Source organism: Plectropomus leopardus, chromosome 6 (genome assembly GCF_026936395.1).
Source record: "Plectropomus leopardus strain MGB_pleo_1.0 chromosome 6, ASM2693639v1, whole genome shotgun sequence".
NCBI classification, from domain to species: domain Eukaryota; kingdom Metazoa; phylum Chordata; class Actinopteri; order Perciformes; family Serranidae; genus Plectropomus; species Plectropomus leopardus.
Genome location: NC_142181.1, coordinates 4,227,227 through 4,244,533, shown reverse-complemented (window position 1 = coordinate 4,244,533; position 17,307 = coordinate 4,227,227). Strand labels below are relative to the sequence as shown.

At 38.5% G+C, this 17,307-nt stretch overlaps 1 protein-coding gene across 2 annotated transcripts in view; it reads left to right on the top strand.

The window, feature by feature from the left end:
* The first annotated feature begins 843 nt into the window (after nucleotides 1–843).
* LOC121943299 (ubiquitin-associated and SH3 domain-containing protein B-like) overlaps nucleotides 844–17,307 on the top strand; it is a 58,912-nt gene continuing 42,448 nt past the window's right edge. Inside the window, exon 1 of one of the 2 annotated variants that reach the window (XM_088078533.1) lies at nucleotides 844–1,085. In XM_088078533.1, the coding sequence (XP_087934659.1) occupies nucleotides 958–1,085 (128 nt within the window). In that variant the 5' untranslated portion in view covers nucleotides 844–957. The remainder of the gene's footprint in view (nucleotides 1,086–17,307) is intronic. The other variant, XM_088078534.1, reaches the window with a different exon arrangement.

Genomic DNA, 17,307 nt, shown 5'->3' with positions numbered 1-17,307 from the left:
TAAAATTATTTATTATATAAAATATTATTATATAGTGATTCACCCTTGGGTTTGTTTTAGTATTTTTAGTATGCATAAAGGGCCAGAGTGGTCCTAGCTAAGACCCTAATGTCCAAAAATCCTAGAAATGCCCTAAAATCAGAGAAACGTTTTAAAAATTCTAGACATACAATAAATAAAAATAAAGAATAAAAAAATGTTTCATCTGTTTTTAAAACATCGACAATGCCCAATGCTATGGAGTTAATATATTAAATATATATTATAATATTGACTTATTTAGACCTCATAGGTTGATTTAAGTTAACTATAAGTCTCTAATATGTTTTGCGGTCCCATACAGGTTTTTGAAATTATTTTTGGTCAAAAATGGCCTTTTGGTAGAAAAGGTTGCTGACCCCTGTTTTAGGTTAAACTCACCTACTTAAACCAGCTTGTGTGTGACAGTGTGTGACCCTCAGCCTCGTTGTGACCCGGTATTTTGAGTGTTGTGGCCCTGTATTTTGAGTGTTGTGACCCGGTGTTGTGACCCGGTATTTTGAGTGTTGTGGCCCGGTGTTGTGACCCGGTATTTTGAGTGTTGTGGCCCTGTATTTTGAGTGTTGTGGCCCGGTATTTTGAGTGTTGTGACCCTGTATTTTGAGTGTTGTGACCCTGTATTTTGAGTGTTGTGACCCTGTATTTTGAGTGTTGTGGCCCGGTATTTTGAGTGTTGTGGCCCTGTACTTTGAGTGTTGTGCCTCCTGCACTGAACACACGCAGTGAGCGGATCTAATTCGCTGCTTCCTCCGGTGGGCGGAGTAGCGGGGCTCTGCCCGGCCGCACAGCGCTGCTCCCAGCCCCGCTCGGCGTTAGTTGCCTTTTACCTCTCCACTCATGCGGACCTTACCGAAGCTCATGGACTAGCCGGAGGTCTGGTGGCGGACTGTATCGGACTCGTAGGTGACTCAGTGGACCATGGCTGCCAAAGAGGACCTCTACAGCAAAATTCTCCCTCGGAGGCTCCGGCAGAACCGGTCGGGTTCAGTGAAATGTGGCTCCAACCTGGACGTGCTGTTATCCATGGGCTTCCCCCGACCGAGGGCGTAAGTACACCAACCGAAACACCGTGTGTGTGTGTGTGTGTGTGTGTGTGTGGGGAGCAGACGGGGACATGGCCGGTGTGTGAGCACTGAGTACCGGCTGTGTTAACGGGAGTACCGGCTGTGTTTACGGGAGTACCGGACGGGTCAAACGCAGCATCACTTCCACGCTCGCTCGCTGTTTCCCTGGATTTCACCGTGCGCAGCTAGCTGGTTCTCCCCATTTACAACCGCACACAACCGAAGACAGTCGAATAAAGTGTGTTTTAGCAGAAAAAACACAACAAAACAGCACAATTAACGTCGGTTTTGGGTGATTTTTGTTTTTAAAAAGCACATAAGCGAGGAGGTGAGTGGCGCGAGACGGAGTTAGCCAGAAAGAGCCGTTAGAAGTGTTAACGGTTAGCATCAAATGTCACAAAAAAGATATTTTACTTTTTATGTTTGTTTAAATTGAAGCTCCAATTAACTTTTAAGCGTTATTCACAAACACTGTGTGTTAAAAAAAGTTTTATTTTCCCACTTATTTTACTGTAAAACTTTTATTATTAGGTTAAATCGTTAATTTGCTCAAATCATTGAACTCAACAGGCTGTATTTGGGACAGTGGTTTATATGGGACAGGCTTTTAATTATTTTCTCTCAAAACTGTTGTTTAGCAAAGATGGGAAATGTTGGTTTAACCCTTCGAGACCTGGGCAAATTGGCTTTATTTTTCCAAAAACATGGGAAGAATGTAATGAGCAACAAAAGAAGAAATTACTCAGGGAGTTAGCAAGAAACCTGTGCAAAAATTACCTGAAAATTTGCCAAAAAACCTAAAAAAATCTTCTGACAAAAACAAACGGAGAAATTAAAACAAAAAAAATACAAAGTGTGAACCAAGACCTGAAAAAAAAATCTAATAATTCTTTAAAATAATTTTCAATATATAATCATGAACATATTTAACTGGACATTTTCCTTTGCTTTTAAAAAATAGTTTTATACATCTGCTAATCTCTTTTTTTTTGCATTTCTCTTGTTTACTCTGCTGGAAAAACTGTCTTCATTGGTGCTCATGGTTTCGGTAAAATTAACCAAATTATTGAATAGTAGAGAATCTTGCCAAGCTGACATTGTAAGTAGTATGTCCATATTGACAAAAGTTTAAACATATCTTCTGGTATCTGTATGTTCGATCTAATCATCCAATTTATTTCCTGTTGGTAGCTAACAACTCGCTTTTATACATCCAAAGAACTTCTATAGAAATGAACTTCATGGCGACTGGCTTGTAACTGAGAGAGGCATTTATTTGTCAAAATGTGTCGACACACTGGGCTATAAAAGGGACTGAGTGTTTAATTGGAATAGGGTTTTATTTGAAGTTTTACGGTATGTCAGTTTCAGTTACGTCAAAACGTATGTTGTTGTAGCTATATTCTTGAGGAGGTGTCATATGTAAGCTATTGAGCAAACTGGAGTCAGGAGTCATGAAGTCATGACTGAGTGTGTTTGTGGAGGGGGGGTGTCATATGGTTCACCCTGCGTCCTCTGCTGCTGCTGAATGGAGGGACTGTCTTTGACTTGGCGAGATCAATGAGTTCACATCCGTCCTGTCGGCTACAGGCTCTCACTGTAAACACAACACTGCTGTATATCACCAGCCAGGAAAGCAGCAATTAACACACAGTTATTATTAAATACTGGAAAACAATAGGTAGGATTTATCATGGTGATATTTGGCAGTTTTTGGTTATATATCAGGCCCAGTTCTGCTTTGAATGTGGGGGCAGTAAGAGATGTTGGTGAGTAATATGAGATCATCCATAGGTGTGTATGCTGAGCTGTTTCATGTTTTTTTCCAAAGCTTTTTGATAAACAAGCCCAGTTTTATGCACAATAGCAGTGATACTCAACTTATGACTTGCGGGCCAAATCTGGTGCCGGATGGCCCCTCAACTATTTTCTAACTCACAGTGATTCACACTGGGAATTGTTTCGGTATTTTTAGTATACATAAGGTGCTAGAGTGCATAAAACAGCATCAAAAAAGAGCTTGTTTATCAAAAAAGGTGCTGGTGGAGAATCACCCGTACCCCTGTACCCCGTCCTAGCTAAGACCCTAATGTCCTAAAATCCTAGAAATGTCCTGAAATCCTAGAAATGCCCGAAAATCTGAGAAAAGTCCTAGAAATGTCTCCTCATTGGAGAATGTCCTAAAATCACAGAATGGCCCTAAAATCACAGAAATCTTCCAAAAACCCTAGAAACGTCCTAATATCCTAGAAACATCCTAAATTCCAAGAAATGTCCTTAAATTCTCGAAATGAAAACCCAATAAATGCCCTAAAATCCTAGAAATGTCCTAAAATCCTAAAAATGCCCTAAAATCCTAAAAATGCCCTAAGATTCTTGAAATGCCCTAAAACCCTAGAAACTTCCTAAAATCCTGGAAACATGTATGGGCAAATTGAGTATCCTTGCTTTAGTGACAATAACCTCTTAAAGTGAGAAGTTTTGGGGGCTAAAGATGCCTATGTTTGGTGGTAGTGGGGCAGGTGGAGCATTTGGGGGGGCACTGCCCGCTCATGCCCATGCCTAGAACCGGCATTGTTATACTTTCACTTTTACGTTGTTTAGGAATTCGAGGAACGAAGGTGAAATGGCTCGAATCACGTCTGCTAAAGAGCACTGAGCCACGCTACAGCTGCCAAAGGGCTGGAGGTCTGTGGTGTCAGAGCTGTCCCCTGTGAGTCAGTGTCGATCCCTGGCTCTGATTTTAAGTCGAATGGACACTGAGTCAGTGGAAGACAGCGCACAGGCCCAAGGTCCATGGAAAGGTCCATATTTGAGCCTCAAACGGGATCAAGTGCAACAATTTACTTGCTGACTTAATTCACTGACAACACAATTTATATGTATTCATACGGGGTCGACAGATTATTGGCCTGGCCGATTATTGGGGCTGATATTTGGCATTTTTAAGATTATCTGTATCAGCGTTTTATTTTAATGATCGCCCATAAAATTAACTGATGAAAAAGTGTGTGTATGACACTCAACCAACACCAGAGAAGGCAGTCTGCATGCAAAGAAATGAAATATGTTTTCAGTCTCATTGCACCTCATTTGTTTTTACTGCAGCTAAATGTTTGTATTGGATTGAAAAAGCAATTGATTTTATTATTCTAGTAAGCTAAGTTTTGTTTTTGCAAAATTGATAATTTATGTAGTGAATAATCAAAATTTGGTATTCATGCATTAATACAATATTGGAGTTAAAAACATTTCAACATTTTGTTATTTAGATGTTTCCCCTACAACTATTATCTATTACTTTAACCCTCTAAAACTTGGATTATCAGTTTTCTTGTGGTGCGATTAGACATCTTTCACAAGAATTTAAATCTTTAAAACATGAGCAAATTGATTTCATTTCTTTCAAAAACATTGGAATAAAGGCAGAATTCATAAAAGGTGACAAGAAAATGACCTAAAAAATAGCTGAGAGAGAGAGTGAAAAAGAAAGAGAATCACTAAAAAATTATCCAAATAAAGTGGTGAAATAATAACTTAAATTATACAATTAAAACTTTGTTACACAAAAGAATGCATTCATATTTATTAATATTATCATTTTTTAATGTTAATTTGATTTTTTGTTTTTTTAAATTTTCAGGTAATTTTCGAGGCCTAACTTTTTATCATTTTCCCCCTAATTTTTAATTTTTTTTTTTTTAGCACCTGTTTCAAAGCACCGGTTTCTAAGCAAAGTTGTCTAAAACATATTCAGCAGACCCTTGTACTTTGTTCACTTGCTAGCTGCTAACTTTGACGTTTGGTGCTGAGTAGTTCATGTACAGTTGGTTCATGAGAACTTTTTGCTGCCCGACTGATCTTTAACTTTTAGTTCCTGGAAATGTGATCAAAATATGTACTGGGTGGGGCTTTACATTGTGAAGATAAATGTATTCGTCCGCTTTGACAGATAAACTACATCATGGTGACACTGTTTCTTATCACATATTTTGAGCATTTGTTCACAGCAGTTTCTTGTTTTATACCGCTGCATAGACAACTACTGTAAGCAAATTTTGGCAGGCAGTTTGCAAAGCAACTTTCAGAGATAATTTGTTTGTCAAATGCTATGTCCATCACTGTTACATAATTTTCCATGCACGCTGAATATCTAGAACTTCTACTTTTTATTATAAACAAATCTTTTAAGTAAAAAAAAAACAACACATCACTTCCTGCGTTTCAGAGGATTTTCCAAGGAACGACCTCTCTGACACCAGGCGGTCAGAGCAGCAGATGGAAAAGCTTTCATAAACCCTCTATGGTAGAATCAGCATTGTGTCATATTAATTAGGGAAAGCAGCAAAACCTATTTTTGTCCATATTGTTTGAAGTCTGGGGGGTGGTTCTCACGTCACTTCTCTTTTTCTCAGCGCACACACTTAACCTTGGGAGTCTTTCCAGCCCTTTCACCCAGACAGATGTCACACGTCAAGAGTGTTTGTTGTGTGTAAGTGTTTGCGAGTGTGTGTGTGTGTCAGAGAAAGTGTGCTGTGGTTTGCTGAATGGACACAGCAGACGATGATAGGCCCCCAGGCAGGCCAGCGCTGGCCTAGAACACACTCCCTTAGGGAAGCCACAACCTCTTTTATATCAGCCTGCTTGGCCTTGACATGGCCACTATTAACTCCCTTTCTCCGTCTGTCTGTCTCGCTCCCTCTTTTCTCTGTCTAAAGTGGTTGACCCACTAAATTTCCTGAACAACTTCAGGTGTCCTGGTTCTGCTCTAAAAGGATTATTTCTGTGGAGGGAGATTAAATTTATCTGGTGTTCTAGTCAGGCCTTTGTTTTGGTTCGGGGGCATTCCCACATTGCTACCAATGTTCACACAATAAAGAGCAGATACCCACCAGCTTTATGTGATAAAGTTTCGTGATATCAGTACAAGACAGTATGATTTATAAAACAATTACGGCAGAGATATTAAATGAGGTTTTTACTTTCAAATTTATTGCCTGGGATGTTTGAAAAATGCTTCAATAAGACCGGATATTTAATCTGACTGCTTTATTATTGTTATTAGTAGCACTGAGTATCAAAAATTGCCAAAAGTCCAAATTGCTCAGACAGAATGGCTGTTTTAAACTTTTTTTTTTTATCAGATGTTTCTGGATCAGGGAAGGCCTTAAAGAATAATCTCCAAATTTGGCACAAACGTCCACTTGGTCACTGTAACCTCATAAAACATGTTTCTGGCCATAACTGAAGATATAGCAAAATTTCACACAAATGCCGAATAGGATAAGATGATATATTCAAAACATTAAATGTCAACTTCACTGTGATATCATTGTGTTCTGCAAACATTTTACTGGCCCTTATTCAAGGTCGTGACTCAGGAACAGAAGGAGAGACATTTGGTGACATACTGAAGTGATGACCCTAATCTTGGGTGCTCACCTTCAAACTGTGCTGCTTGTATAGATCTTTTGTGATGTTGGGTTGGAGCTGTGTGCGAAGCAGAGCTCCGTATTTTAGATTAAGGAGCTCCTCTGCAGCAACATCCATATTTAAAGCTACTGTCACAGCTATATATGACTCTGAAAAGACATGGACATAAACTGGAACTTGACCGGTTTGTGAGAGCATACAGCTGCAAGGCGGTAACTCTGGTTCTCCACCTTTCCCTTGATCCGGTCTGTTAGTTATTGTCTTCCTGCAATGATTCATCTGTTGAGACTTTAGAACAAAACCCTTCTTAAGTGAGACTTGGTTTGAAATTGGGTTGCATATTGTAAGCATTTCCTCAATCAGTTATTGGTCACTAGATTGATTACTTAATTGATCATTATTTGAAAAAAACCCTGAAAAACCATTGTTTATTTTAAACAATACCAAATGTGTTTTTCCCTCAATCAAAGCTCACAGCAGCATATTGCATATACTTAGACAGCACTGCATAGCCTATGGATTCATTGATTAAATTTCACATGTTGGATTACATTCTTTACAATCGATTAATTGATCGTCGATTAATTGTTATCGTCCCTAGTTTGAACCAAAACAACCAAAACAAGCACTTTTAGTGGATGTTCAGTGACTTTGCACTGTTGCCCCAAAGGATTAGCCTGCAGCACGATCGTGCTCACTTCTGGACAATTTAAACAAAAAGACACAAAAAACATGGAAAACCAAGAAACATTTTCTGCATGCAAGCAATACCAGCAAGTGACAGCACAATTATTGTTTATATATTTACAATGTAACATCCAAGATATAGCAGCATAAAGAAAAAAATTATGATGAATCTCAAAAGAAGCTTAATATATAAAAAAAAAAGTATAAAGTACTGGAATGTTTCAGGGCCAGTTTAAACACAAAACATATTGGCACCAATATCAAACATTTTTAGATTACGCTAAGCCCTAAACTGAACCATTATCTCCAACTATTGTGGCTTAGTTATTTGGAAAATTATTAATAAAGAGATTTAAATTAAGGGGTGAAGACGCAAACCATGACTCACAAGGTCTCAGTTTGAGTCAAAGCCGAGGATCTCGGTTGCACCTCGCTCGCTCTCATTTCGTGTTGTGTTGATTTAACATAATGTAAAGTATTATTTTTGGTAAAATGTAGAGCTCTAATGTGCCATTTAATGAACTTTTCTTTTAGACTACAACTCCAGAGCAGAAGAAATAATGTGTCTGTCTTAGAAGTTTGATTTTATTTCAGTTGAAATGTCTTTTAGTTCAACAAAAAAGACAGTAATAATGTAATAAGAGGCACAGTCTCCGGCCAGTTACTGAGTACTGCCAATGAACAAAAACCATCTTGCTGTTATTAACACAGACATTTCCATTATCCTGGAACTAGGAATTGACTGCAGGTCTACCGTATAACGCCTTCAGGTTAAATCACTTTGAAAACAAAATCGATTGTGCAAATTATTCTTCTCTCCAGAGAGAAAAAAGCTTCTAGCAAGTCACAAGGTGCATCTCTCCGCCTTTGTAAATGACAGCCTTGTGCATGTCAGCTAACTCTTAATGTGATGATCAATTAGACATGAAACAAGCAGAGTCATGCTCATTTTTACGAGAATAGGCTGACTGGGCTGCTTAAGTATCTCTGCATGTTGGCACAGAACGACGAGAGAGTGAGACAGCAAAGCTCAGTATGTATCAGTTTTTTTTCTCAGAAAGATAATAGATCCGTGATCCTGAGACATCGGATCTTGTTCCGGCACATTTGCAGTCCATGCATGAAAAAAGTTCAGCTAGAGGATACAGACATCTTCCTCTGATTTCACTGAAGTTCTCACTCTGAGAGGTCCTTAAAATAATTTAATAATGGTGAAAATCAGCTTCTCACTGTGAATAATGGAATCCGACAAGTGTACATTGTTGTCTACCAAAGTAAGAACTGGTTGACATTAGACGGGCCTTCTCAGTACCAAGTTGGCCAAGTTTGGACTTGCAAACTTGGAAGTATAAACTCGGCAAGCTCAGTGAGTACAAACTCCCAGGGACTAAGCGATTATATGTTTGCAAAGACTGACTTTTTGCATATTTTTTCTCTTTTATTGCTCTTTAGTGCCTTCCTTTGTATATATATATAATGTATGTATTATGCTGCCCTTTTTAACAAATATTTCAGTTGCTGCTCTCTTATTTGCTGATTTAACAAAACAGTTTCCCTCACGGAATTAATAAAGTATTTCTATTCTATTCTATTCTATTCTATTCTATTCTATTCTATTCTAATCTATTCTAATCTAATCTAATCTGAGATGAGGAAATACAGTGTATTGCAGGCGGAGATTAAGATGCACTCTGATGTCAAAAACAAAGGAGGCAAGCCAAAGAACTCAGTTTTTCCTGTCTACACATAAACACTGGAAACTGAGTTTCGGAATATCTCCACCCTGGCTGGAGTTTTCCAAAATGCCTGTTTTTAGTGACCAAAAACTCTTTTTTTGTGTGTATGGCCAAAGTGCATAGAAAAAACAAACAAAAAAAAAAAGCTATGCTTGTAAAAATACTTGCATGTGTGGACTTATACTTGGTTAAATAGCATCACTCTCAAGTGAGGAAGTTAATCAATATGAAGGAGAAAATTCTCCAGAGTTCTAGACTTTTGTTTTGACAACACAATCTTCTTTAGAGTTTTCTTATTTCTCTCTCATCTCTACTTATTTGAAATTTATGAGTTATTAGATCTCCAACTCCAGTTTCTTTTTCCTCTGTCTTTTATGTAGTCAGTATCTCTGGGCTCCATTGGCAGTAGGTAGAATTAGAAGCACCGAAAAGAAACAGATAAAGAAGTGAAAGCGTTTCATTGCCTCACCACAGCGTCTCCGGTCTGCTTTCATTGTACCCACAGCTGTCTTATTAGTGTGATCGAATCAGTATGTGGAGATACAAAGTCCCGGATTAATAATTAAAGTTAGTTCTGTGTTTGAAACGGTGTCATCTCGTGTTATACCCCCAAAGAGTAGATGATCTCCTAAAGATGTTTCATAAGACTTAACAAAGTGTGCCTCGTAGCACTTTTAAAGCAGCTAAAATTGGACTAAATTCGCATTGCAGTGTTTTGCATTGATGTCTCAATGCAGGAATTTAACAAAGACTTAGAGGCAGACTTGAAATGTGATACTGTATATTTGGCCTTAATTTAGGTCGACAAACAGCTGTTGTCAGTTTATGAAGTAAGATTCGAATCCTCCATCAAATGGACGCCCACTCACTTCCTGTGTAGATAATGTGGTTTTTCACAATTGCTACACTGGTCAAAAAAGTGTATAGTGTTACACTGAGAACTATAATGCACAATTTATATCTTCTGGGTCCCCGATGCTCAGTCGAAAACACTGACGGATGACATATTTGCATTTACAGTGCCATGTTAGCGCTTCGTTTTCTCAGTGCTGATTTAGTGTTTTCTCTGCCATTTCACAACAGCTGTCTACATAGGAAATGTATTTTCTGTATGGCTCAGCTCAAGGGTTGCATATTTGCTGATTTTGAAGGAGGAAAAGAAAATGTCTCCAGTACGTGGGTTCAAGTCAGCTACATCTGTGAGAGCTGCATACAGTATATCCCAGCTATGGGAACTCTCAAGTGCTGTGGAGTTGGTAACTCTCATGAATTATTGAGTCATTCCCTTGTTTTTTTAGCCCAGTATCTTTGAAATGCAGATGAATGTGAGCTCATTCTCAAGGTTTGCTTCCATTCAGCCTCCCTGGCTCTTTGGGACTATTTGAAGATGATTGTAAAATCAAACAGATATACCCACAATTACATTTGATGTGTCATCATTATATATCTGCTTCAATAGGGAGCCTCTAACAAGGTCATATAAATGTCATTAGTCTCCTTCCTGAAATAGGAGAGGTGCATCACTGTCTGGATATAGCTGCTGTCGTTCACTGGTGCACTTCCACTGCAGCTCAGTGATCATATCATGGTTCATTTGAAGCTCTGTCCGGAAGCAGGCAAACAGACAGCGCTATCAGATTATGGGGCCCTTGTCTCCAGTCCAATATCTCACCATGGTTGTGTGAAAGTCAAGGTAGCGCAGGCAGCTTTGCAAGACAAATTAACCCACAAGCAAGGAAGAAGGGCCTTATTAAAGTTGTTGTTTGTGGTGTTTTGTGCTTAATTTCTGTTTATAGTGACCCGCAGTATTCATCTGGCTCTCGTTCCTAGACGATTTCACAGTCAGTCTTTATTTGACTCTGGAACCAGAGGCTGTGTGTCATTATCAGCTTGTTGCCTCAGGCACAGATGGAGAGATACTACATGAGCAGCGTAAGAGGGACAAATGTAGCACAGCGTTAGTATCAAGGTTTTAGCAACGTGGACTTTTAAATGTTGATACTATAATGTTTCTAGGCTGCTAAAATCTGTCTCTCTTTCTCTTTTCCAGTATTCAGCATCTTGAAATTTTACCATCTGATGCCTTAAATACCCAGTATAAAATTATTCAGTATTGTTTGCATTCCTGAAGTATTTGTTTATGTCAGATTTTTCATAAAAATGTGTCAAGGAAAAATGAGTGCAATACCATTCACTATATGAAAATATTAGGAGCTGGATGTAGCGTTGCAGTAGTATACCGGTTTTATACCATGATATGAAAAATAACAGTTATCATACCACGTACGATTGCTTGTTAAAGGTATTGAAAGAAAGAATGGAGAGTATCACTTTTATTTTAGTAATTTTAATTTTATACTTCCTCTTATACTTCCATGAAAATAAATGGTTTCAGGTTTCAATAACAGTAATAAAACATTTTAATTCAATTTTTGTATTTTTTCCAGAGGGCAATTTGAGTTACAGCAAGTGTAAAAACATAATAAAAACACATAAAACACAAACAATATGACACAGAAACACACAACAGATGACATTTCTATACAGGATGACTTACTCCTATGCACATTCAAGTTCCACAGGAGCAGATTTGTTTAACCAAAAACTGTTACTGTTACTGATAATAATAATAATAATTCTGTACGTTTATACTACCATGAAAATCTCAAACAGTTGCAAACCTAGTTAGATGAATAAAGATAAAACATTTAGTGGCGCTAATTAACGTTAACGTTACGTTTAAAAGTATCAGTAGGAGAGGACACAACAAAATGACTATGTAGGATGTCGCAAAGAAACTAAAAACTACAAACTTTTTAATTTCCTTGGGAGTGGGAAGAAATGATCCGCCCTACTCTCTCTATGATTTGCTGAAATAGCACTTTGTTGGTCAGATTGATTAGGTTTTAGCAAAAGAACTGAAATTGATTAGGACAAGGGTAAGAATTTTAGGGTAAGCACATTAGAAGCAGAGGAAGTCGGGTCATTCCTTCGCTATCCCAAGGAAACTAAAAAGTTTTTTAGTTTTTTTTTAACTTGACAGTTCAGTGCTCTCCACATTCTCAAAGATATCTCAGATTGAAAGAAACAAAAAATACATTTAAAAAAAAAATAATAATAGAATTTGACAATAACTAAAGCAGAAAAATTAAAGGGAAAAAAACAAATGCAGATACAGAAAGAAAGATGACCAAGTTCTCTCAAATAGACCATCATCTCCCTTCACTCGTGCCGTTAGTCTTCCTGAGGGTAAGACGTTATGTTTTTGCGGTGCCACTGTGTGACTGAGGGAGGTTTGTCACGTATCCACTGCTTTAAAATACATCTCATAGCTTGAAGCTATATTTACTCAGGGACAGTGTTTTGGATGGCAAGCTCAGTATGAGGAGGCCTGGATCTTTGGTTATTTTCAGTGAAAACATTTTGCTCAATTCTTGTCCAATGTTGCTCCAGAATTTCAAGATACGGCATTCCCAAAAGTTGGGAATGTTTGTCCCAATGTTTCACTTACATTTAATACTAAGAGGAGAGATCTGGTTGTTCATTTTATTAAGAATAAAAGGTGTTGTGTGGGATTTGTGTAGTATTTCAGACCAAAATACATATTAACTCTCACTCACTGTGGTAGTGAAGTTGACTTATGCTTCCTGGCTGCTGTCAGATTTTCAATAAATGGCCGATATAAGCCGTGTGTATCGGTCTAACCTCGGTAAGCAGCTCCCAGGACAGCTGTCTGACTACAGTTGCTGAGCCAGCAGCAGGTTTCATGTTGGCCTGGAGGCTGTGAGGATTGACAGCTGTCCTCTACCTCCCTCTGAAAACCCCCGAAACACAACACTCCACCACCAGTCTCACACGGTTTCTCTTTCTTTAGCTCGGTACTCAGTACTGGCATGTTTATCAGAAACAGTATTGTCCAAAGAGCAAATAAGTAACACATGACTTCTTCTTATTTGTATAATCAACATACTAATAATGTAAAACATTTTTTTCTTTTAGGTTGTGTTATTCGGAAGCAGCTGGGATGTTTTGTTAATGTGTATCTGCTTACAAAAGCACCATAACTTCCTTCCTTCCTCTGATTTGGGAAGTCTTTGGAGTAAAATATATGTCTTTCATTGCAGCTGCATCAGGACTTGTCTGTTTGTAAAACTCAACCTGAAGCGACTACTTAATGTCAGCCAAATATTTTTAAAATGAATTTTTGAATTTGAATGAAAAATTAATTTTTAGCACTAAACGTCACTTGTTTTTGCAGAATAAAATCCTTTAAGGGGAGCTCCCCGGTGTGTGGACCTCTATTTTTTCAGATTTTTAAATTTTTTTTGCACTCTGCTATTACAAATCCATTGTTTACCTTCATTTGAGGTTTTCCTGGCTGCCCTTTTAATTTCGTCATCTCCATGCGCCCTCCTCTTCTGTGGCACCTGACTAGAGAATTAGCGCCACCTACTGCTTATCTTGATGAACCAGCTCCCAACCATAGTGGATGGAAAGCGCATGCATTTGCATTTTGGTAAAGATTTGCGCTACATTTGGATTGAAACCCAACTAACATCAGAAAAAAGAAGGTTCAGCCAACAGACAGATTAGCATTTCAGAGACCGCAGTATGCTGGGACGAAGGTGTTAATAGGAGCGTAAAATTGTAACATAGATTATCTTTTTTTCTCCTAAAAACGAATACAAATGTAAATGAAGAACTGCTAGGGACAGTCAAAAATGATACAGCTCGTGCAGTAAGGTTGCAGTCATGTCGTAGCCAGCTGCTACAGATGACGATCTTGATCTAACTAATGATTGTAAAACCAAGAAGATGATAAATAAATGGGTATTTGTTACACATCTAGCTTCCAAAAATCATTGAAAATGAAGAATTTTAAATAAAATGTTGCAGTCACGCAGCAGCAGCTGAGGGGCCTCTCACAAAAAATACTGGACAAGTGAGCACATGGTCATCATTTATTAATAAAGCTTAAGTCAAGAAAGATCAGCCAACAATATGACAACAACTTGAGTCTTCCAGGAGCTAGATCATGTTTGAGACCTTGTGAGTTAGATAAGTGAAACTGGCTGTTTACTAAAGGTTTTCTGAAAATGTGCAGACAAACTGTTGATATCTTTCTCACACAGTGATCAGCATAGCTCGTTCTCTTCTTTTTTTCTTTCTTTTCTTAATGGTGCATTATGCTTGGTCAGATATGGCTGTTAGACCTATCTTATCTCTATTCAAACAAGGGAAGTCAAACACACATTGAATAAACACAGCTCCAACTGCATCTTATGATAAGAAAAAGACAGTTTTCATTATAACAAGGTATTTTGGCGTGTTGCAAACTAAAATATCCTATTGAAACAAACATTGTAGCCGTTTTTTTATGTCAGTTGAATGGAGTAAATCCCATATTTATTTTTCTATTTCATTTTAATTCTAACAGCTGTTGAGTATTGTGATGCAGACATGACCTTGATGTTTAGTGTCATGTGTAGTAATGGAAAATTTCTTTTTATCAGTTCTCATTGTAGAGCCAAACCTACTGGGATTTCCCCAAATCTCAACATAGGAACCTCTGTCAGAGTGCTCCAGGATTAAGGTCTGGTATTAGAGCGGACTTTGGTTCTCCTCCAGCTGATTAATGATAAATAACCCTATCTCTAAGATTCTTTCCCTTTACATTTGAAATCTCTTCAGACAATACTGTCTACCGTGCTCAGTAATAGCAGAATCTCACTTTGTCTCACACTAATCATGGAATAAAACCTCATTTGTGTGAATGAGTCATAGATGATTTGTCTGATATAGGCCACTGTGTCTTCTCTTTAGTCATTCATGGTCTCATGTGACTACAGTAAATAAGACAAAGCATGCAAACGTTGGACTCTATTTTAATTTTTTGATCCCTTTCAAAGCCAAAAAGGCCCTTGAAAGTCGGACATTTGAATCATTAGATGGAGATTCTGAGTCGACTAACCTTGCTTCAGGTTAGGGCGGGGCGATAAAATGATAACGATATAAATTGCGATATAACTTTTCCTTGATTGAAATATGAGATGTAGTCGAAAGAATGTCGATAAAACGCGTTCCAGCCATGTTTTGACAGACAACATGAACAGCCAATGATAATAAGAAAAGCACCGCAGCAAACTAAATGCAGTGAACGACTTTGACTCTGGAACAGCTGAGTGTTTGACAGCCACAGCGCTGACTACTTTGTGTTAGTTTCAGGTTTAATCAGACTTTGAATTATGTAGAAACACCAACACTCAGGGCAAAAAACAAACCACAAAAAAAGAGCAAAAAGCAAAATAATCGTTCATTAATCGTAATTAAAGTAAAATGTTCAGTTAATTGTGATATTGATTTAAGGTATGGGGTTCAGACCTTTGCTGGGAGGAAATTTTAGTAACTGGACCTCTGTGAATTTTAGTAGAATAGGTCCTCCAGTTGGTGATGCCTGTTCTACAGTATATTTGTCATGTTCAATGTCTGACAGAAAATAAATATTTAAACCAAAATTAACCTTATGATATCTTCATATCTCACTTAGGAGTCAAAAGGGACCTTTAAGCTTGACAGAAATAGTGAGTTGATGTATATCGTGAAATATATCGATATCAACTGATATGAAAAAAACGATCGTGATAAGACTTTTTTCCATATCGCCCAGCCCTACTTCAAGTCAAGCAGTATCTTATTTTATTTTTTGCACTTTAAAGAACAACAATAATAACTGTTGGACATTAGTTGTCTTTGCTAGGATATTTTTTTATGTTCATTCATTCATTTTTGCTTGAACATAGCAGCAGAGGACAGCAGCTCTCTGTAGCCGCAGTCTGGTTCTCTCTAAAAATATCAATATCAGCATTCAGACCATCATCATTCAGACCAGGCCTTGTTGCCTTTGCTCATGAACTCTCCATGCTCTCCAGCACATTTTAAAAATTTATTTTCTCTTTCTCAGTTTTGTAAGTCTTACTGTGTAAACTGAAGTTCATAAAGCATGCAGCTGCCCGGTGGGCACAGATCAGACTCTGCATCTGCACCGAGAGTGCAGAAGAAGAGTGAAACCAGACTTTAACAACACTGTGAAGTCCTGTTAGCCATACGCTGGAAAAGAGGAATGTGTCCTTGTCCCGTGATTCTTCTGTCACTGCAAGAGGGCCTCTCTTGCTCTCTTCAATACACACACACACACACACACACACACACACACACTACTAATCTGTGAACACAGTTGCTGTTTTTATTTTGGTTTTGTCGTGGAGGGCACTACGGGTTGAAAGGATCAGGAACTAAAGTAGATTTGATGTGGCATTTAATCTCATGCCCAATTTGATGTGGACTGTGTGTGTGTGTGTGTGTGTGTGTGTTCATTCACATATTCCAGTCTGTAGGCGGCTGTGTACTAATGTGCATGGTACTTGTTTGCTGCTGTTTGCATGTGCGTGTGCTCATGTGTCATCTCTTGTCAGGGGCTTTTATATGTGTGTCTGTGTGTGTGTGTGTGTGTGTGTGTGTGTGTGTGTGTGTGTGTGTGTGTGTGTGTGTGTGTGTGTGTGTGTGTGTGTGTGTGTGTGTGTGTGTTCAGTGATGACTGAGCCATCTGTGCCTGTAGTACCTTTGCCAATACAGCGACTGGAGCGGCTCCAGCAGCCAGCGTCCTCCAGCTCCTGCCGTCTGCCCTCACATTCACTTCACTGAGACACGACAGGAGGCTCCTCCATCTTGGACCGGCTTCCTGCTCCGTTCTCCCTCCCCCTGCGCTCCAGTAATCCTGCTGGATGACTGGATTGAAATGATTATGGAGGAAAATAGATTTGATGAGACATTTAATTACAGGCCTGATTGGATGTGGATATTGCTGGTGTTGAGCGCTTTGTGGAACCAGACAGTAAATGTGCTCCTCAATTATAAATTTCAGACCACTGTGATGCCTTTGCTCAATTTAGTGGATCTTTTTTTTGTTGTTCTTGCGCCCACTATATACTCTCTAGAGGCTGGCAGTTAGTGCATAGCATATCTAAATGCAGCAGTGTGAAAAAACATAACAAGATTCTGTTTTCTGAGACTCTGGATAACCAAGCTGACATGAGATAAAGCGCAGCTCCTACGTGACTGCACTTCAGTTTGAACGTTACATGATATCTAATCTATAGCTGCATGGAAAACCGAGTGCCGTCTCTTGACAAGAAAAGCTGCTCAGCCTTCCATAAAGAAGTGCGCACGCATTATGAATCCAGCCAAAGGCTTTTATTTGGAGACAGAGTAAAACCATCAGACATTAATACTGAGAAAGTGAGTCATTGCCAGAGAAGAAGTGATCCTATCCAATTAGTGATCCAGTAATG